General features: G+C 32.5%; 1 protein-coding gene across 1 annotated transcript in view; it reads left to right on the plus strand.

The window, feature by feature from the left end:
* Nucleotides 1–23,935, plus strand: part of LOC143066911 (CD109 antigen-like) — a 53,593-nt gene that overhangs the window by 26,046 nt on the left and 3,612 nt on the right. The window contains exons 20-32 of the mRNA XM_076239751.1: nucleotides 1,849–1,966; nucleotides 2,151–2,264; nucleotides 2,515–2,604; nucleotides 4,726–4,863; nucleotides 6,705–6,843; nucleotides 8,735–8,911; nucleotides 16,753–16,834; nucleotides 17,901–18,057; nucleotides 18,407–18,496; nucleotides 19,415–19,592; nucleotides 20,652–20,872; nucleotides 22,137–22,292; nucleotides 23,641–23,703. Coding sequence (XP_076095866.1) covers nucleotides 1,849–1,966; nucleotides 2,151–2,264; nucleotides 2,515–2,604; nucleotides 4,726–4,863; nucleotides 6,705–6,843; nucleotides 8,735–8,911; nucleotides 16,753–16,834; nucleotides 17,901–18,057; nucleotides 18,407–18,496; nucleotides 19,415–19,592; nucleotides 20,652–20,872; nucleotides 22,137–22,292; nucleotides 23,641–23,703 — 1,723 coding nt within the window. The remainder of the gene's footprint in view (nucleotides 1–1,848; nucleotides 1,967–2,150; nucleotides 2,265–2,514; nucleotides 2,605–4,725; nucleotides 4,864–6,704; nucleotides 6,844–8,734; nucleotides 8,912–16,752; nucleotides 16,835–17,900; nucleotides 18,058–18,406; nucleotides 18,497–19,414; nucleotides 19,593–20,651; nucleotides 20,873–22,136; nucleotides 22,293–23,640; nucleotides 23,704–23,935) is intronic.

A 23,935-nucleotide genomic window follows, 5' to 3' on the forward strand; every position in this document is an offset into this window, starting at 1 on the left:
AACTTCGTACTTTATTTGGCCTTTTTAACTTTTTTTGATTCGAGCGTCACTGATGAGTCTTTTGTAGCCGAAACGCGCGTCTGGCGTATAAACAAAATTTCTGTAATAAAAAAAAGTCCTGGTATCTATGATGATTTTATTTATAAATTTTTGGAACTTTTTAGTTTGAATAATTCTGTTGCAATTAATACTGAAAAGATGGGAGGAGCTGTTATGTTATAACGAATTACTTATTTCTCTAAAGTAGTTTTCAACTACTTAACACATAAAACTGTTGGTTCATAATATTACGTAACATGAAATTGATGTTTTTCTGTTGTGAACTTTTTGCTGTTGTAATTTTTGATAATGTATGAAAGTTCACTTATCTATATTCTAAACAATTTAGATGAACCCAAGGATATAGTGTTTATACAATCACAGATCAGTAAAACTAGCACATACCAAAAATGCGTCGAACTATAGTTTCCAACAAAAACCAGCTGTCAATAGCTTTCTCAAGCCCAGTGTCAAAACAATCTTGAAATTTGAATTTCGTTGTTCCACTTTTAACACTCAATGAAAATGATCATTAGCTCGTTATCAAGATATATTTGAATAATTATTGTCGTGGGAATACCCCAAAAAAAGATATTATTGACATTTGTTAAAAAGTTTAGCTACTTAGTATCATTGACGTATACACTTTAGATTTTACTGTATTCTGTTATATGCTACTGTTACTTGTAAAGAAGTTACTTTATATCTGTGGTTGTATTGTTTGATTGTTTTTTTTTTGTTTTTTTTTTATTGCCTTTTCATAAATTTTAGGTACAAACTTTTGGTTAGATATATAAAACAAAAATACATTTTCTATTGTATTGATCACTTTAAAATTTCTTCGGTAAATTCAGCTATATATTTAGCCAGTAGATATACTATACTGTGGATTCGTTTATTATCTTGGGTACCCAGTTTCGTGGACTGAGGAAAATTTACATACTCGTGGATATCATATTTAAATTCGTGGTTCTGGCAAAGTCTGCACACATTTCTTTAGAAAATGTATTATTCGTTGAACATTTACTTCGTGGTTCCCCATTTCCAACGAAATCCACGAAAATTAGTATCCAACGAATAGTCATGATTTCACAGTAATACAAAAAGTAAAATCACTAAAATACCGAACTCCCAGGAAAATTCAAAACGGAAAGTCCCTAATCAAATGGCAAAATCAAATGATAAAACACATCAAATGAATGGACAACAGGTGGTTTAGCTAGCTATAAAACCATGTTCAATCCACTATTTTCAACATGAGAAAATGCCTATACCAATTAAGGAATATGACAGTTGTTATTCATTCTTTTGATTAGTTTGAGCGTTTGTTTTTGCCATTTTTTCCTTTGTAAGACGAAATATGACTCATATTGTCATTATAATGAATATTAAAACAAATTGGTGAATGAATTTACAATGTTATTCTTTTAAATGCGTAAGAGATCAGATATGATAACTCTCTCAGTTTCCGTTCCCAAATAAAAACAGGAAGATTACATATACTATATTCAAAAACCATACCGTAAAACCTATAAGCACCTTAGATAACCCCAAGTTTTGATGTGGTTTGTGTTTCTTAGTCTCTTTCCTATGTTGCGTTTTGTGTACTGTTGTTTGTATGTTTATCTATTTCTTTTCAGCCGTAGCGTTGTCAGTTTATTTTTGATTTATGAGTTTAAATGTTACTATAGTATCTGTTGTCCCTCTTTTATTATATTACGTAGCAACATAAAAACCGTAATATACATTATACTGACGCCATAGAGTATTATGAAACTTATTAACCATTGGTTGGTTCTGAACTTTTAGCGCTGATGGAACAGCTATCATCAAGACTACAGCACCTGATACAATTACAGAATGGGTGGCGTCAGCGTTCGCTGTTAATCCTGTTTCGGGTCTTGGTGTGGCTGCACAAACGGCAAATGTAAGTATCTATTTATTCACTGGTTCATATACTATATTGTTCAATTTTGTTGCCTATTTGTAAAAATGAATTGTGTTATTTCTTTTGTGACAATCATTGCTTGCAAAACTTCAAACTTCAAATTTATGATCTTCAGTATGAAAATGCTTTAAACGATATATGTATTATTTTTTTTTCTTTTTAGTTGACGACATTTCAGACATTTTTCATGCGCTTTGAGCTTCCCTTTTCTGCAATAAGAGGTGAAGTTATAATAGTTCAAGCCACTGTCTTTAATTACTTAGACCAGGATCAACAGGTAAAATGGTTTTCATGAAATAGTAATGTTAATAAAGATGCATACACAAAATATGTTTACGACAATCTTAGTTATCTAAGCTATCTTGAGAAAGTTGAAACCTTAGTTAAATTAAAAGTTAAGATAAGAGTTTTATAAAACTTAACTTGTTATGAAATCCTCATCATTTAATCTAAGCTTGTTACTTCGATAAAGCTTTTACCCAATTTCATTTCTGTATTCAATAAGATCACATAACTTTATTCCTCAGGTATCTGTGAAGCTGTCAAACAATGCTGACTTCAGTTTTGTTGATGCTAATGGAAACAGTTTAAATCCAGGTGTTGATGGATTGACTAAGGTAAATAAAATGTAGATAAAACTACACAGCCTTGACAGAATACATAAAAGCGGTGCAGGAAAGAAAATACTTGTCAACGACAAACAATTTTAAATACTTAACCTTTACATATAATAAAAAGATAAATATTTTTCACCTTTTGAATTTTGTAAACGACAAAAGTATTTTAGTTACGACATCTGGAACATATCCGATGACATCTGTGAACCGATATTCCGTAACGATGGCAACGATCTCAGGCTTATAAAATCGTGTGTGTGTTCTGATAGAACCTTGCGATATTGAACAAATGTGTAGTTCTTGTGAGTTAACTGTATACAAAGTTGACCTTTCAATAGACTGAAAATCAATTGATTTTCAATTATGAAATCAACATTGTATTACCTTTAAACATTATTATTATTATTAGTATTATTATTATGATTATTATTATTATTATTATTGATTAAATGGTAGCATTAAAAGACAATAGTCTGGTAAATACCAAGAGCACCATCGTAAGCGTTAAAAAGGGAACACGCACAATAAACATACAGCAAAAATTGAGTAGTTCCAATCCAAAACTATGACAATGAGAACGGCAGCGATTTATTTTGATTTTTCATTTCTCTTAAGGATATACTAAGGTGAGGTTTTGGAATTTGTGTTAAATGTTCGGACTTCTTGGTGTTTTTCCATACAATACAAAGATAAATATTTTTCCCCATTTATTTTTTCATATAAGACTTAGTAGTTCATAAAAGGTCATTTAACAAAATTTTAGAAGATTCGTGATTTTCTTTATTTTGATTTTAGACCCAAATAATACCAATGCAAATATATGGTAAAAGTCCGAGTCAGCCTTTTCCCGCCATATTTTATATCTCAAATATCTCGAAAAGGAGTTCCATGACCTATCAATATTTTTAGCTAATTTTTTTCCTTAAGGTTGATTGATTGATTGTTGGTTGCTTAACGTCCAGTGGCAAATATTTCATGCATATTCAGGACGAGAACAAGTTCACAAATAATACAATAGGTAGGTTGATACAATAGAGGCCATCTGGAATGATGGTTGGGGAAATTTGGACTGCAACTGGAAAATGAGGGTATATTGGATAGGGACAGAAATTTTGCCTTGCAACAGGCCACCTACGGACCCCTCAAAGAGTTGTTGCAAGGGTTCTTAACGTGCAAAGAGCGTGGCACTCTCTTTACACGAGGCATCGGATTTAACGTCCCCCTTCTGACCGGACGTGACTGCGAACTTGATACATCCCGCACAGCCAAACGGACGCCCCACTTCGGCAAGCGTTTTACTGCCGGTCGGGAGAAGACCAAGTGACCATATTTCTATACCCCAGTCGCCCTTGGGGATTTTTTTTTTCCTTAAGGTGGTACCTAACACTACAGGGAGATAACTCTGTATAGTCAGCTAAACGTTTTAATTACGTTGTGTTGTGAAAGGCATATTAAGCTTCTCAATGATCAAAATTGGTGTTTGTCAAACTGCTATATAACCAGTGTAATTTTTCTGACAAAACGGTTGGTTCAAAATTTTTGAAATTTTTATATTTTCGTTAAAGGGTCAAAATAAATACTTTGACAAAATTTTATGAAAATTAAACGAGCCAAATAAATGTTATTGAAAGTGTTGGGTACCACCTTAACCAATGCTCTACCGGCTTAAAGTATCAATTTTAGATTATTAATTCATTTATTAACACATAAGTACATCCTTAAAGCACAAGTTACAATTTGATGGAAGGCAAAAACAGCAGTAAATGCCTTGAAATTGGGTGTCTTAAAAAGTTGTATTAGATATTTACATAGGAAATGACGCATACATGAATTAATAAAGTAATTAAATAGTGCATCCGTTACCTTGAAAACACGTTTCATTTTCATACTATAACCACCGGATTCAATTCCTATCCTTAACGATAAAACAATTGAAAGAAAAAATATTTGAATTATTATTTCAACCAGCTAATGCTTTAAACATTATTTAGACACAACATATAAAGCTTCGCATGTCATGCACATGATGTTCATAATAATGTTACATCGTGTTATATAAGAAATATTGATGCTTTGTTCCTTTATTCCGAAAATACAATATGTCTGGGTTTTTTTTGTCAGCCGGTGCTTGTAAAGAAAGACAGTGTTAATTCTGTGTATTTTCCTATCAAACCAACTTCTCTTGGAAAAATATTACTGAAGGGAACTGCTAGATCTACACAAGGTTCAGATGCTGTTGAACGGGAATTTCTCATTGAGGTAAGTTTGCCCGTTTAACATTTTTATGTCGGATTGTTTACAATTTGGTTTTCCCTATTCCGGGTTTGATTAAGATATATTTCAGAAATAACTTTTTCATGCTTTGCTGTATACTCATTTAATCATACAGTATGCCTTATATTTGTCAACCTTTTTCACTGAGCACTAGGAATAAACACTATATACTGTTTCAAAATAGTCATAAATCGATTAAGCAAAAACAAATCCGTGTCTCAAACCGAAACCGAGGAAAAGACATTATTTATATAGGAAAACAACGGAATAACAAAAACACTTAAATTCTACAAAACAAACCGCCAGCATACATAGAAACTTAGTACTTGATATCAACTGCCATATTCCTGACTTGGTACAGTACATTTTAAGAAAAAACTTCGTTCGAAGCGGACTTATGAAGACACGTTAAAAATTTCAGCGGATTTGATTTCATGAAACATGAACGTTCTATAAATCCATCTGTTTCAAGATTTATACAAGAACTGAAACATATTATTTTTATATGGTTTTATTAATTTCATAGTGAGCAACACAAGGAGTAATTTTAATTTTTGTCTCAAAAGCTTTTCGTTGTCATTTTATTTTCCATTTATAAGTTTGACTGCCCCTATGGTATCTTTCGTCCCTCTCTTGAAGTTACAATTTTAATTATGACGACACACTTTTGACTCAATTTTAATTTTTATTTAGAAGACGGCCTTGTTAACACTTCATAAAAAGATATCTTAATGTGCACATTTAACCTTATTAATAAATATAATAAAGAAAACTACAGATAGGCAAATAAAAAAGAAAACTTTCCAAATACATCGTTTCTCAATTGAAATAATAATTTTCAAATGATGAATTTAAGTTGTATTGGTAGTCTCATATACTGACATACGATAAACAAAACACAAATTTGATTTGCGTGAATTTAACAACCTTCTATGACATTATGGGCCTGTTTGGTATGCGATATTAATAACACTAAACACCACTTTAAAACTCCAATAAGAATTATACTATTTTTATGACGTATTTACACTTAACATCTTGGTAGAGAATTGATTGATGCTTTATTCCGGGAGATACTGATTTATCTGATAAGTTGTCATGAGCTTTAAACAGTGTTTCAAGAGCTGCAACACAATTCCAGGCTTATGCGAGGGTTATCGTGCACAAAGATGTCAAATCACATTGTCTATGTTCCTGTCCCAAGTCAGGAGCCTGTAGTTCAGTTGTTGTCATTGTTTCATATCTGTCATAACTACTTGTCTTACATTTATTTGTTATCAATAAGGCCTTTGGTTTTCTAGTTTGAATTGTTTCAGGTTTTAATGCCAGGCACATTTATTTGTTATTAATAAGGCCGTTGGTTTTCTAGTTTGAATTGTTTCAGGTTTTAATGCCAGGCACATTTATTTGTTATTAATAAGGCCGTTGGTTTTCTAGTTTGAATTGTTTCAGATTTTAATGTCAGGTACATTACTAATCCACTATTTTCTAAGTTTGAAAATGCCTGTACCAAGTCAGGAATACGACAGTTGTTGTCCATTAGTTTTTCATGTGTTTTGTCATTTGAATTTTGCCATGATAAAAGACTTTCCGATTTGATTTTCTTCTGAGTTCAGTATTTTTGTGATTTTACTTTTTACTATATTGTATTATTGTTGAAGGTAGTATCTTTCGATATTTCGTATTGTATTTTCATAGTTCCCCTCTTCTTTACTTTCTCTGAAGCGTCAATATATGGGAGTTTGTGTTAAGATATACACATTAATGATATGAATTTAAATAGACAGAGCATGTCAATTGAAAATTTTCTTTCAAATATATTGTAGGCAGAAGGTTCAAAACAAAGCTATAACGTATTATTACTTATTGACCTTCGACAAAAAAGAAGTTTTACAGATAACATACCTCTGTCATTCCCTCCAAATCTTGTGAACGATTCAGAGTTTATTAAGATACAAGTTATCGGTGAGTTTGAATACGTTATTAATAGTTATCAAAGGTACCAGGATTATAATACGTTATTTATAGTTATCAAAGGTACCAGGATTATAATACGTTATTGATAGTTATCAAAGGTACCAGGATTATAATACGTTATTAATAGTTATCAAAGGTACCAGGATTATAATACGTTATTAATAGTTATCAAAGGTACCAGGATTATGATACGCTATTAATAGTTATCAAAGGTACCAGGATTATAATACGTTATTTATAGTTATCAAAAGTACCAGGATTATAAAACGTTATTGATAGTTATCAAAGGTACCAGGATTATAATACGTTATTAATAGTTATCAAAGGTACCAGGATTATAATATGTTATTAATAGTTATCAGAGGTACCAGGATTATAATACGTTATTAATAGTTATCAAAGGTACCAGGATTATAATACGTTATTAATAGTTATCAAAGGTACCAGGATTATAATACGTTATTAATAGTTATCAAAGGTACCAGGATTATGATACGTTATTAATAGTTATCAAAGGTACCAGGATTATAATACGTTATTTATAGTTATCAAAGGTACCAGGATTATAATTATTAATGTATATTTCTTTACTTTGTACATAGTTATATATATATCTATACCATATCGTTCGACGTGATTTAACTTTTTTGTATATGAAAAAGAAGATGTGTTTATGTGATTATGAAGGACACCGAAATTAACAACCGCATGTCATTGTACGACCTTCAACAATGAGCAAAGCCCATATCGCATGGTGAACGGTAATCAACATCTCCGTAAAAATGAGAAAGTGCTTTCCCGTTTAGAATACGATTTGTACAAGTACAACCATGCTTCAAAACCGAATCTTTTAATCTATTGAAGAAATTAGTAAAGGTGTTAAGTAATTTGTGATGCCTGAATTGATAATTTTCCAGTAATTCATAGATAACGTTCTTTTAAATCTAAAACGTCACAAGAGACACGGGCACAGCGAACGACTCGTGAAATATAAACATCTTATGATGGTGCCAAAGGAACATCTATATCCCAAAAAAAGGAAAATTAACAATAGGAAACGAAAAATCGTCTCTTTTGTCGTAAATTTGTAGTGTGGAGTTTAAAGTGCAAAACTTAAATATCTTAATCTAGAAAAGGACAGGTATTATCGCTTTCACTTGATTTAAGTAAATTTCTTTTGGGTAAATTTCGGCAGTATCTTTAAAAAAAATCTTTAAAAAATATCATCAAGATAATTGTAAGTGTTGTTTAATTTGACATTTACTGTAATTTCAAATTTAATTTTCTGAAAGGAAGAATAACTGAAACCATATCATTTAAAGAGCCAATTGATTTAACAAAGTTATCAACTAAGGAAAAATTGTTCCATTGTACTATGACGTAATAATTGTATTTCAACTATCTATTAGATAAAGTGTGACTTAGATCGAAATTGTCTCATTGACACTCATACTACATATTCCTATATCTATAAGCTGTAAAACAGGTTTCTAAATAACAGAATAAACACGGTTATGGTAGGTAATAGAAAAATATAAGTAAGATTTTTTTCTAATTGTTCTCCTAGTTTCTGAATATATTTGTAATGTTAATAGTCACGCACTCATGGAGTTGTCTATCGACATCACAGTTCAGCAAGGAGAACGCGGCATCAGTAAATATATTGAGAAAGACATTTTTTTTATCTTTCAAATTTGATTTACTCTACATTAGAATGAGAAGATTTGGTAAGACTGCCCATTAATCATGCAACTTTAGGACACAGATGTAAACTGTACAAGCTACCACCTGTTGACAAAACAAATGTAGTCTTTTTTGTTTATTAATTGTTGTATCACTATATTAAGTATGATAATGACGTTCACTCTTATTTTGTCAGGAGATTTACTGGGGGCAACATTGGCAGGATTGGGAGATCTCCTTCAGACTTCATCAGGAAGTGGAGAACAAAATATGATAAGTTTTACACCAAATGTTTACGTTAGTGCTTATCTGAAAGCAACTGGCCGACTTACAGAAGAAATAAAGAAGAAGACAGCTAAATTTCTAGAAGGAGGTAGTATAACGTTTCTAATCATCGGTCATTGTGTATACTTTTATAAAAAAAACTTTTGATGATATGCAGATAATTATTAAACAGGTGGAAGATAGCTAACGGATATTCAAACTCATCAGAATACGTGATATAAAAACATCACCAAACGACAGACAACATTCTACAAAGAACTCCACCAAACGACAGACAACATTCTACAAAGCATAATAAGAAAACATCAGACTGATGACATGAATCCTATAAAAAAAATTGGAAGTTATCTCAGATCCTATTCACATGTTGTATCCGTCGTCTTGATGACGTTCACATTTGGTGATAAGTCTGATAAAGGTTATTTCTCATGTACTGAAAGGGATGGATTATGATTACGACCTAATTAATATATCTGTCGCTATCTATGAAATAAATATACCATAACGGTCAATATAAAGGCATCTTTGAAATTTTCAAAAGGATGACTAAAAGAATATTAACGTTACAAAGGTTGACGCTCCGATTGACAAATAATGTATCTTCAGGTGCTAGAGTGTTACGGCCAGAAATCGCCTTTAAATTGTAGCCAACAAAAGACACAAATCAATAGTAAAATTTAACAATATTTAATATACAAAAGTTTACAAAAGGTATTACACAAATATTACTGTTAACTTAACTGTCAAAATATGAGTCCAATCTGTTATGTTTATCTGTATCCAGAAATCTTTCGGAATCCAATTTGAATATTACGTTCACTACTAATGTCACAATCCAGTATGATGTTGTTTGTAGAATAAAAGTGTCAATCCAAATGCTGTGAATACTAATGTCTATCAATGTCTATGTCCAAGTTTAATTATTAGAGTTTAACTTTAGTGTCTGTATATATAGTGTTGTCATGGAAAATTCTGGAACACTCTATAATGGAACATTGTGGAAAATCCTGGAAAGTTACAACGGAAGTTTCTGGAATAACGTAGAAGTTTAAATTACGCATCTTTTATAAGGATCATTCTAGAAAGTTCCAATCATTCTGTGATTGTTCCAGTGATTCCTAAACTGCACAGTTATAAGATTATTTGGTAAACAACTATCAGGCCATACAACACAAATTAGGCCAACATAAATAAACATAATAATTACAATACCATAACACCTCCCCCCTTAAAAGAAGTTTTAGTGTAACAAAAACTTATCATGAATAATATGAACAAAAATACATAATATATACAAAGTGATTTAATAAGCTCTAGATAAAGCATCAGCTATTACATTATCTTTACCCTTAATATGTTTTACAATTACATCATATTCCTGTAACAATAAACTCCACCTAGTCAACCTCTGATTCTTGTTTCTCATTTTATGCATGAAGGTGAGAGGATTATGATCAGTATAAACAAGAATAGGATATACAGTGGGATTCAAATATACATCAAAATGTTGAAGTGCTGACAACATTGCAAAACACTCTTTTTCAATAGTTGAATAATTTTTCTGATGTTTATCTAATTTCTTAGAAAAATATGATATAGGTTTTTCAACATTATCATCTGTCTCTTGATATAAAACAGCTCCAATTCCTACATCGCTTGCATCAACGGCAAGTTTAAATTGTTTTTCAAAGTCTGGAGTAATCAGAACTGGACTATTAATTAAAAGTGATTTGCTATTTTCAAAAGCGTCTTGACAATTTTCACTCCAGATAAATTTAGAATCTTTTCGTAAAAGATGAGTCAATGGTTGAACCACAGTAGCAAAATTTGAACAAAATTTTCTGTAAAATCCAATCATGCCTAAATATCTCATAAGTTGTTTTCTATTTGTAGGAGGTGGAAATTTGGAAATAGCTTCCACTTTAGCCATAATAGGTTTTACTTGACCTTGGCCAACTGTATGCCCTAAATAATCAACAGTGGCCTGACAAAATTCACTTTTACCAAGATTAACAGTCAAATTTGAATGTGACAATCTATCAAAAGTATCATACAAATGTGTTAAATGTTGTTCCCAGCTATCACTACATACAATAAGATCATCAATATAAGCATAACAACAGTCTAAATCTTTTATAACATTATTGATCATTCTTTGAAATGTAGCTGGAGCACTTTTCATGCCAAATGGCATTACAGTATATTGAAATAAGCCATCTGGTGTAACAAAAGCTGATATTTCACGAGCTCTCTGTGTCAGTGGAACTTGCCAATAACCTTTCAACAAATCAAATTTGCTCACAAATTTTGCTTGACCAATGTTGTCAATACAATCGTCTATCCTTGGAATCGGATAGGAATCAGATTTTGAGACTGAATTTACTTTTCTGAAATCAGTCACGAAACGAAAGGTTTTATCTGGTTTTGGCACAAGGAGACAAGGAGAGCTCCATTCACTGTTACTCGGCTCAATAATATCATTGTCAAGCATATATTTAATTTCTTTTCTCATAGCTTCAAGTTTGAGTGGATTAAGCCTGTAAGGATGTTGCTTAATTGGAGAAGCATCTCCTACATCAACATCATGACAAACAGCAGTGGTTTTGTTTGGCACATCTGGAAAAAGATTTTTAAAAGAAAATACCAAAGTTTTTATTTCTTCTCTACGATCAAAAGACAGATGTGCAAGTTTTAAGTCTAAATTTGATAAAATTTCAGAATTTTTCAATCTAACTGTCTCTTCCATAGTTTTAGAACTAAAAGGTGGTTCAATTACATCTGGTTTGTCATGATTGTTCTCAAATTTAACCATGCCTAAAGTGGCAACTGGTTTACTATCACATTCATTAGTACGCTCAAAATATGGTTTTAACATATTAATATGACACACTCTGTTTTGTTTACGCCGACCTGGAGTTTTTACAATATAATTCAAATCATTGATTTTACTCTCTATTGTATAAGGACCACAATATTTAGCCTGTAAAGGATGTCCAGGAACTGGCAAAAATACAAGTACCCTATCACCAGGCTCAAAAACTCTGTCCCTGACATCTTTATCATACCATATTTTCATCTTGTTCTGTACATTTTTTAAGTTTTTCTGAGCAATTTGACAAGCAGTATACAATTTTTCTTTAAATCTAGATACATAGTCTAAAAGATTCAAGTCAGTATGTTCAGTTAGCCATTTTTCCTTAATCAATTTTAACGGTCCCCTTACAGTATGGCCAAATACCAATTCAAAGGGACTAAATCCAAGGGATTCTTGAACAGCCTCTCGAACTGCAAAAAGTAGAAAGTGAACTCCATCATCCCAGTCTCTGTCAAATTGAAGACAAAAAGTTCTAATCATGTTCTTCAATGTTTGATGAAAACGTTCTAAGGCACCTTGAGATTCTGGATGGTACGCACTTGATCTATACTGAGCAATCCCTAACTGGTACACGACTTGCTGAAATAGACCTGACATGAAATTTGATCCCTGGTCGGACTGTATAGACTTAGGAAGTCCTACTAACGTGAAAAATTTGATAAGAGCTTTGACAATAGTAGGTGTCTTGATATTTCTTAACGGAATAGCCTCAGGAAAGCGTGTGGATGTACACATGATTGTCAATAAATACGCATTTCCAGTTTTGGTCTTTGGTAAAGGTCCAACGCAGTCAATTAGAATTCTGCTGAAAGGTTCGTCAAAGGCTGGAATAGGCAGAAGTGGTGCTGGTGGTATTTTCTGGTTAGGCTTACCAACAACCTGGCATATATGGCATGATTTGCAGTATTCTGCGACATCATTTCGAAGTCTGGGCCAGTAGAAGTGCTGCAAGATCTTAAGGCAAGTCTTCCTTATACCTAAGTGTCCAGCCAAGGGGGTGTCATGGGCAAGACCAATAATTTCTTGCCTATAAACTTTAGGCACCACCACTTGGTACACCACTCTCCATTCCTCCTCTGGGGTAGCATCAGGAGGCCTCCACTTCCTCATTAAAATGCCGTCCTGATGGTAAAAGCATTCGGCCACTTTGTCTGCTTCCTCCTGTGTTTGAGCCCGCTGGTTGAGCTGAAGAACCTCAGGGTCTTTATGTTGTTCTTCGAGTAAATTATTTCGGTCTAATGAATGGCTGTTTACATCTGGCCATGGCATAATAACATTTTTGTTAACACTAGGTGGTTTTATAATAGCCTTTTCTGAGTTACCAGGATCTTCAATATCAGCTATAAAAGTGTCAGAAAGGTCCATGTAATCAAACTTGTCTTCTTGCAAATTCTCATTTTGTTGTTTTCTAGCCATCGCCCTAGTAACAACACAAGCTGGATACAATTCAGCATCATCTTCAGGTGATTTAACATCCACCACTGGTTCACTGGTAACAATTGGTTCAGCAACCACTTTGTTCCTAGCTAGATCATTTCCTAGCAATAATGTAACACCCTCTACAGGGAGATTAGGACGAACACCTACAACAACTGGTCCAGTTATTAAATCTGACTTCAGATAAATACGATGGAGAGGAACATCTATACAACCTAACTCTACACCTTGTAACAAAACGGAGGCACCAACAGAAGTCTTCTCGGACAAAGGCAACACACCTTCTAACAATAAAGACTGAGAAGCTCCAGTGTCCCGTAAAATCTTAATAGGCTGAAGAGTGGTATCATCAACAATAGCAACAAACCCATCAGACATAAAGGGTTTATATTCCTCCATATAATCACAAAAACTGGACTTAAAAGCCTGACGCGCAGGGCATTCCAATGTACTGGTAATATAAGGTGTCGTACAAGCACTGGTCTTCGGCTTATTATCTCGTTCATTCTTCTTCTGGAGTCTAAAACAATCAGCCATCAGGTGACCAATCTTCTTGCAATAAGCACAAGTCAGTGACTTCTTCTCAAAAGTATCAAATTTTGGACTAGACATATTATAACTGGACTGACTCTTATTCTGTGGAACAGGCTTACTATCAGTACGCTCAGTGCTTTGGTTTTTGTAATTTCCACTTGGAGTATTAACATTTTGACCCTTGAAACTTCTTTTATGTGAAAGGGTATAATTATCTGAAATTACAGCTGCATCATGTATTGTCCCAACAGTTTTGTCGTCTAAATGTGTTTTTAAGTCTAAATGAACACATTGTTTGAACTCTTCTAATAAAATCAATTGTCTTAGGTTATCAAAATTGTTATCTGTTTTCTTTGAAGTAAGCCATTTATCAAATAGATCTTCTTTTTCCCGAGCAAATTCCACATATGTTTGTGAATCAAACTTTTTATAAGATCTAAATTTCTGTCTATATGCTTCTGGTACTAGTTCATAAGCTTTCAAAACCTCCTGTTTTACCATATCATAATCAGAACTTTTTTCTGATGGAAGTGCGGAGTATATTTCAGCTGCCTTACCCTCAAAAACACTTTGCAGCATCGTAGTCCAATATGGTTTCGGCCATTTCAAATTATTTGCAATTTTCTCAAACTGTGGAAAATATTTATCAACTGTTTTTTCACAAAATTTCGGAACCAAACGTATATTTTTTGCTGCATCAAAATAATCTGATTTCGACTGGACTTTAGTGTTGCTTTCTTCCTTGACCATTTCAATTTTCATTTTCTCCATCTCTAGCCTTTCCTTCATTTCAAGTTCTTTTAACTTCATTTCAAGTTCTTTTAATTTAAATTCATCTTCTTTTTCCTTTTTATCCATTTCCAATCTTTCCTTCATTTCAAGTTCTTTTACTTTTATTTTCTCCATCTCCTTCATTTCCAGTTCTTTTAATTTAAGTTCATGTTCTAATTCAAGCTGTTTTAATTTAAAGGCATCTACATTTTCGACCTTAAGTTCAAGAGCCTCTTCACCTAAAATTTCTGCGTCAACTAATTTGTCTATAACCAAATTTTTTATAATTTGTTTTCTCATAGATACTTTAAAATTAATTTCAGATGTTTAGCAAGCAACACTAATTCCTCTTTCTTTAAATTATCAAACCCCTCCAGGTCTGGCGTTTTCAAAAATTTACCGGCATCAAATGCCATTTTGTAGAATTTTGTTGGCTAATTATAATAAAAATTACTAAACAAATTTTGAATAAGACAATTCAGTCTCCCGGACGAGCCCCCAATTTCTGTTACGGCCAGAAATCGCCTTTAAATTGTAGCCAACAAAAGACACAAATCAATAGTAAAATTTAACAATATTTAATATACAAAAGTTTACAAAAGGTATTACACAAATATTACTGTTAACTTAACTGTCAAAATATGAGTCCAATCTGTTATCTTTATCTGTATCCAGAAATCTTTCGGAATCCAATTTGAATATTACGTTCACTACTAATGTCACAATCCAGTATGATGTTGTTTGTAGAATAAAAGTGTCAATCCAAATGCTGTGAATACTAATGTCTATCAATGTCTATGTCCAAGTTTAATTATTAGAGTTTAACTTTAGTGTCTGTATATATAGTGTTGTCATGGAAAATTCTGGAACACTCTATAATGGAACATTGTGGAAAATCCTGGAAAGTTACAACGGAAGTTTCTGGAATAACGTAGAAGTTTAAATTACGCATCTTTTATAAGGATCATTCTAGAAAGTTCCAATCATTCTGTGATTGTTCCAGTGATTCCTAAACTGCACAGTTATAAGATTATTTGGTAAACAACTATCAGGCCATACAACACAAATTAGGCCAACATAAATAAACATAATAATTACAATACCATAACAAGAGGCTAAAGTACTTGAAAATCCAAAACAAAATTTCCACTCGGATCTCTTGGTTTTATATCTTCCTTGTATGCAGATACCTTCAATCAGGGAGGGAAATAATCATTGAAACATACGTTTTAACTTGAGTCTATATACTTCTATATGTGTCTTATGCTGGTGCTGGTGGAGTGTTGCTTCAGAGAAAATAAAACTTCCTCATTTGGAAAGCTGACCTCAACCTTTTAGTCGTAAAATATAGTTCTCAATCGACTGCCATTACAAATGTCTACAATCCTATATTAGGGGATGACTTAACTGTTTATGTGGTTACCTAGATTTCAAGTTCGATAGAACAGATGCGTTCAACATAGTCACCAAACTTTGAATCATACTTCATCTACTTAGAGTAAAGACAAAAAATAGTACTAACTTATCATTCTCCGTAAGAAGCTCCTGTATAAAAACAAAAATAAAATGGGACAACTATTCACCAAAGTTCAAATGAAGTGATTGTTAGTAGTTATAGGCAACAATACTGCCTTCAAAAATGAGAAACAACAATACAGTTATCGGCAATAAAAGATCCAGAATTGAAAAAATCTGAAATAATTCAATCAAGAAAACTAACGGCCTTATTTGTTACAAAACGATTAATGAGAAACACATATGAAAGCCATTAATGAACGACAGCCACTCTCTGTCTCAAACGAGTAAAAGAACAAGTACGTTAGGAAGAAGGAAAACAATTAGTTCCAATGGAGATAGAAAACAAACAAGTCTGCCAAACGTAACAAATACATTTATATTGTCAATCAAGCATAGTGATAATGTCAGGTTCAGAAATTATTTGATTTAAATCCGAGTGGTGTTTTTACAAGATATGGTATAATCATAAAAATCGAGATATTTTTATCTACGTTGGCCATTCATTTATGAAACTAAATTGAACCGATTCTCAGTTTATAATACTTGTGAAAAGTATGATGAGTTTGATTTTCAAACTTTTACTCAAAAATATTTTTAACTACCAAATATGTTTTTCAGTCAGATGGTTAGACACTTCGGAAATTAAGAGTTGTTTTCATACAAGTGTCATAAAAAAAAATCATGATAGGTCGAATCAAATAATATTATTTTACATTCTATACAGCCTCTTTGAATCAACCATGTATTTCATTTAATCATTTACAATTTCAATTGAATATAAAGAACTTTTTTAGGTTATCAAAGGGAACTTTCATTTGTACATAACGATGGTTCTTTCAGTGCGTTTGGAACAAACGATAAGAGTGGATCTACCTGGTAAGGTTTAATTTTATCTTTCTTTTCTTTTGGGGGGGGGGTTGTATTTTCAGACAATATGATAACTCCTCGATATCATTATGTTTTATAATAGGTTTGACACAGAAAACTCTTGGACGACTCTTCGATTCTGGTTTTATTAGGTTTCTCCTCTCGAACGTTTTCCACAACTCCTCAATATTATATGGTTTTGTCATATGACATAATATTGTTAAACAGTTCAACGTCATAGACATACATCAATATAACTGCTGCTCCATGAGCTGATAAGATATATAGTTTTCCAATCAAGACTTTTAAAAAAGATCTCCGAACTATTTGTATTTCCGTGTTATATTGAAATGAGAGGATATTTAAGGTTTTTTGTCATAAAAATCATAATGAGAAAATGAAAATTGTAGATTAATTGTAAATAAAATCAAGAACTTTCGAAATGGTCAACCCACATGTAACTATTATTCGATTACAAAGAAAATGTTATGATAAAGGAAAGCGAAAGATAACAAAAGGAGCTTTGAGTTCATAAATCAAAAATAAACTGACAACGCCATGGCAAATAAGGAAAAGACCAAAAAAAAACACAGTATAAAAAACACAACAGAAAAAAATAAAGACTGAGTTATACGAACCCCATCAAAACCAAAAGTTCTCCGTAGCAGATCAACACGTGACATCCGTCGTGTTAGTCATGCAAGTACAAATCCAATGATAAGTGTAATTAGATAGGTTCCATTTAAGGGAAAAAGGACATCCTTGCAAACAGCAAACCTTTTACAAAAAACTAAGGGGAACTCCAAATGGGACATGACTAGGGTGGTCGTCTTTGGTTTTGCATCTCAAATCCATACTCAGTCTCAATTATAGTCTTGTTTTTTTTTCTAAGACCCCGGAAACACATAGCTATCGTCTTGGAACACGTACATCGTATTTAACCCATTCGTGATGTTGACAGTTAAACTTATGCCATGATGATTTCATGTCATTTTGCCACATGTAAAACCGACCAACAACAGAAGTTTAATTACAGCTTATTTTTGTAATACAATTGACGTCCTTTTGTTTCCAGGTTAACCGCATTTGTAGTCAAATCCTTTGCTCAAGCATCAGGCTTGACTTTTATCGACATTAACGTGATGACAAAGGCTATCCAATGGCTTATAAGACAACAGGATCCATCAGGGGCATTCAATGAACTGGGGATTGTTATTCATAAGGAAATGCAGGTCAGTATCATTCTGTACTTGCTCATTGTCAAAGCATATATTTGAAAAATATTAAACTGATTACAATAGATATAGGAAGATGTGGTATGAGTGCCAAGGAGACAACTCTCCATCCAAATGCTTAAATTACAAAAGGGGACGTTAGAAAAAGAATAGGTTTTACATAAAAATAATTCGTTAATTTTAGGGCGAATGTGGCAACAACCAATTAAGACGACATCGTCAACAGCAACCTATAATAAGTAACCGATAAAAAAAAAATGAAATATTCACATCAACTCGAGTGGAGAGTCGCGTGTTTGATAGAATGTTACGTCACACAGAATTTATTTGTGTGTTGATATTTCAGGGAGGTTCCGTTTCCAGTAAAAGAAGCCTTACAGCATTTGTACTGATCGCACTACACGAAGCAAGAGCTAATGATCAAGTATCTCCACAGGTTAGTTACCCCTCATTATAACCCAAATTCACAATACAGTAAAAGTCCCTTAAATTTGACTCAGATTGCCTGAAGATCTATAAATGCAGTGAAAGCGCTTGTAAATGAGATGAATTGAGTCCGTTATTATCTTTTTTATATATATTGTCTTATGTATGAATTAGAACATATCAGCGACATAGCTGGTCGGTTACTGAATTATAGTATCTAATTATGTATAAACCCTATTTTTACCCTGAATTTTTAGAATTTGTGTTGTAATCTGATAAAGTCATGCTGATTATAAGATGCACGTGTTTTTCTGCTTTCAAAATTGTTCTGTTTGAACCCGTCGACCTGTTACTTATTAATTTTTGGTAATATCAATTATATGGAAATTTAGGTGTGATTATGACCAGTGGCTATAGTTAATCTCAAATACACAGGTTGGTGGTGCGCCTGACAGATGTGGAAGGTACAAATTATATAATAGGTAACACATGTAACAGGCAACATACTATTCGTATCGGTATCGGATTCGACCCGGAAATTAGTTATTATTGGTAATGTTTATAATGGGGAAAAACAAAGATGCCTGAAATAGTGTATTTATTTAATCAACACCATTGTCCTATATTCATCATAAATAAAGGTGAATTATTTCATTCGTCGTGTTCACCCCTTGCCGGCTAACACATTTGGCCTCGTTATTTTAATATCATAAATAAATATATATATATATATTATAGGATGTACTTCTATGTATGTTTGTCTAGTACATTGGATAATTTTAAATAAGGGTAAGTGATCTGATTTCGACCAAAGATGACTAATTTGTTTCTAGGATATTTCAAGTTGTTGGAGAAGAAAATATACAAAAAGAAAGAAAGAAAAATATTTTAATAAATTTATACGACTAATCATTCATTGGGATTTCAGATTAAGCAACAAGTTACTACTGCTATCCAGAAAGCAACAGATTATACTGCAAAGGGAGCACCTGTGTCAATGGATAACTTGTACGAACTTGCTATATCATTTTACGCCTTGTCATTGGTTAAGCATTCTTCAACTGATGCCATTCTAAGAGAAATTGAGAAGAAATCAAACACCACTGGTAATGAGTATTATATTGTACAGTTTTATGAACTGTAATTCATTGCAATATCCTAATGTGTTGGTTTTTAAACGTATTTAAATTTTCATGAAAATTAGGATGTTGATATAAATGTTCAAATACTTGAAACATTCTCATTCCTCTATTTGTGTATGTTATTTTTAAAATAATTAAGCAATGTAGATATTGTTTATATTGCTTTCACATTCTTAACAAATTCTGTTTATTACATAATGACAATGTGAACTTCTGTAATTCTGTGGTTGTCATTGATGGGTGTCTCTTGTGTTTGTTCTAAGTGTATTGTCTTGTCATAAATTATGACGTTGAATTTTATTTGTTTTAATAGTTTTATATCTGTTCATTTTGTGTCTTTAATAGCTGACTAATGTTATTGATTTAACTCTTTTATTAAGTCCGTTTGAAGACCAAAAAATTGCTTAAAGCCACATCATTTAGGACAAATTGAAATAACTGAAGTATCTAAATACTTTTTTGAGATATAATTATGTTTATGATTGTGCTGACTGTTGTTTGATTAAAGTCAAATTGTCACCGTTACAATCAATTTCAGAAAAGAAAGCAAATTAAAATCAATCCAATATATAGGATTTGAAAAGTCGGTCGATGAAGTGAATAGCCAAAAAGCCACATGAAAAGTATAACTTCAGATAGAAAGAGAACGTTTGCCGTTAAAAATTACATCAGCGGTATCTTCGAAAGATGTTGCAAAGTTTCATCTATCTTTTACAAACCTAGTAGAATATGTATTATCCAAACTCAAATTGTATTCGACACCGTATACATACAATTTGTAGAGACTTATAACAAGTCACTCTGACTTTGGGTGAACAGGGTGTAAAATACCAAACCAACAGTGATTTAACAGAACATTTCTAATCGCTGGAAGTAATCGACAAAACAAGTAAAGTGAAAAGGTAAAAGGTTGAGTATCAAGTTTGTCAGATATTGTGAATATGTCTATATTTTTTATAATTCTTTCATATGTATAATTAATGGAGTTACCTTATTATTTATACATTATTTATTAATTTTAAGATGGTGAAAAATATTGGATATTACCTGACACCCAATCAGATAGGATACAACCTTGGAAATCATGGAGGTCACCACGTAATAACGTCAGAGCTTTAGATGTAGAACTTACGTCATACGTACTGTTAGGTTACAACCTGAGGGATGATACAACTAATGGCATTCGTGTGTTAAAATGGTTGGCTAGACAAAGAAATCCAAGTGGTGGATTTATTTCTACACAGGTAATCTATTGTGATATAATCATACTTATGCAAATATATCAATAAACTCATCATAGATACCAGGACTAAATTTAGTATATACGCCAGACGCGCGTTTCGTTTACAAAAGACTCATCAGTGACGCTCGAATCCAAAAAAGTTAAAAAGGCCAAATAAAGTACGAAGTTGAATAAAGGCAACAGTAGTATACCGCTGTTCAAAACTCATAAATCCATGGACAAAAAACAAAATCGGGATAACAAACTAAAACTGAGGGAAACACATTAAATATAAGAGAACAACGACACAACATTAAAATGTAACACACACACACATACACAAACACAGAACCGGACTAAGCATTAGACAAAATCCTTTGAGAATAACAAATATAACATCGAAACCAAATACACGAATTTGGGATAGATAAGAACCGTGACACGTCTTTAGTATGTGAATTCACACTCAAAAATAAGAGAAAACAAACGACACAACGGAAACACAACGTTAAAATGTAACACACACAGAAACGAACTATAATATAACAATGGCCATATTCCTGACTTGGTACAGGACATTTTTAAAGGAAAAAATGGTAGGTTGAACCTGGTTTGGTGGCATGCCAAACCTCCCTCTTTTATTGAAGAGCATTGAGAATCAAAATTCCTAAAAGTTTTGCCAAATACAGCTAAGGTGATCTATGCCTGAGGTAGAAAAGCCTTAGTAATTCACCTACAGATGCAAAAGGAATTACCATTTGCGAGTATAGTATTGAGGAAACGATGATAGTCCGTCGGAAGGGGACTATAAATGACTTACCCGTGTTAAGAGAGAGCCACATCTCTTGCACGTTAAAGACACTCTTGTAGATTTCAAAAAAGAGCAGGCTAATGCCGCTACAAGGCAGCACTCGCACCCGTAAAGTGGAAAGGGATTAATATAAGTTGCAAAACATGTTTCCCAATCCACTATAAATAAATATGTTTAAATTAAACTAAAAGGTATTGTAGCTGTTATTTTTGTTTCTTCATTTTTATGCTCATTTTCTTTAGACTTGTCATGATTTAAAATGAATAACAAATGTACTTAGCGTAATATTTATTGAAGTAATATATAATTTTATTATACCATTTATCATTACCTTTGGTCAATTTACAACATACTGACAACCAAATGGCAAATTAACGAGAGAAAAACGAGAAGACAAACAACAGTTTACAAAAAAAACTTGTGTATATCATTTGTTCAAAAGTGGTGCATTATTATAATTCTGTATGTCTTACAGGATACAGTGATAGCCGTCCAGGCATTGTCAGGACTTGGAGGAAAGCTTTACGCCCCTAATTTTCAAATGACTGTAAATACAAAAGGTGGGACCTGGCCTGCAGGTGCCAAGTTCAATGTGAACAACCAAAATGCTCTGGTGTTACAGAATAAAGATGTAAGTTATAATGGATTTTTTTGTTGTGTACAAATATTCATTCATGTGTTTATACGAATGTTCATTCATGTGTTTATAATGTTCATTCATGTGTTTATACAAATGTTTTCAAAGCCATACTTCTGCAAAGTTTAACAGATTGAAGGATTATATGGTTTTAAGGCAACCGACAAACTGCCAATGGTCAGTTTTGCTTGAATTAGTTGGTATTCATAATTTTTAATTTTAATTCCGTGAAAAATTATCAAATGGTAATTTCAATAAAAAAAAATTCGCATACAAATTCTTAGATATCTGATTAAAAATAAGAAGATGATGTATGAGCTCCCTGTTCTATGCATTGTACTCAGATGGAAAATAAAGGCAACAGAAGTATATCGCTGTTCAAAAGTCATAAATCGATTGATAGAAAACATATCCGGGTTACAAACTAAAACAGAGGAAAACACATCAACTATAATAGGAAAACAACAAAACAACAGAATAAGTGCAACAAAAAACAAACGACAATGCAACATATATAGAAACAATTATAAAAACCAATGAATCCCTACGTAAACTCATACCGGGCTTAGAATCTAATTTATCAACTAACAGAACAAATGGTAACAAGTACCATATTCTTAATTTCGTCACTGATGAGTCTTTTGTAGACGTAACGCGCGTCTGGCGTAAATATAAAATTGCAATCCTTGTATCTATGATGAGTTCATTTACAACCACTGATTCGATGCCACTGCTGGTGGAGTTATAATTCCCGGAGGGTGTCACTAGCCCAGTAGTCAGCACTTCTGGGTTGACTTGAGTTATCATTGATATGTTTATAATTAAAAATTAACTGTTAACAATTTGAAATACTATGGCTATTCTAACTCTGGAATAGATCACCTTAGTTGTATTTAGCAAAATGTTTTAGAATTTTTTGGTCCTCAATGCTCTTCAACTTTGTTCTTTATTTGATCCTTTCAATATTTTGTGATTCGAGATTCACTGTTGAGCCTTTTGAAGACAAAACGTGCGTCTGGCATAAAATTTAAATCCTGGTATCTATGATGAGTTTATTTATGACGACAATAGTAGGTAAAACTTTGTTTTATAGCTGGCAACAACTCCCACGTGTATATCAGTTGGTTTTAGTTAAATATTGACAAAATTGGACAGGCAACCCAAAATAATATAAAATTTGGTCAGTGCTTTTTGAAACAAAGAACAAATTGAGAAAGTATCTAAGCATGAAAAGCATAAAATGGCTTACCCTCCTCTGGTCAATTCTGTATTAGCTGTCCACCCCTGTTAGTGTCTAATTAGTTAGGTAATTATGTTTATCTTATTCCTTTTTCTTTTTCAGATTCCCAACACTGTGAAAAGTGTAACAGTGACTGCTAGTGGCAGCGGATGGTGTATGGTAGAGGTAAGTGTGCTAGTTTGGGTCAATTGTACAGGATTGTGTATGATGGAGGTAAATTGAACAGGATTGTGTATGATAAAGGTAAATTGTACGGGATTGTGTATGTTGGAGGTAAATAAAGGCAAAAATAGTTACTGGTGTTCATAATTCATAAATGAATTTTAAAAAATAATAATATTAAAGTATTGTGTATGGTAGGAGTTAGTATGCCAGTTAATGTTAATAGTTTGTGATA

Source organism: Mytilus galloprovincialis, chromosome 3 (genome assembly GCF_965363235.1).
Source record: "Mytilus galloprovincialis chromosome 3, xbMytGall1.hap1.1, whole genome shotgun sequence".
Classification (NCBI taxonomy): Eukaryota; Metazoa; Mollusca; class Bivalvia; order Mytilida; family Mytilidae; genus Mytilus; species Mytilus galloprovincialis.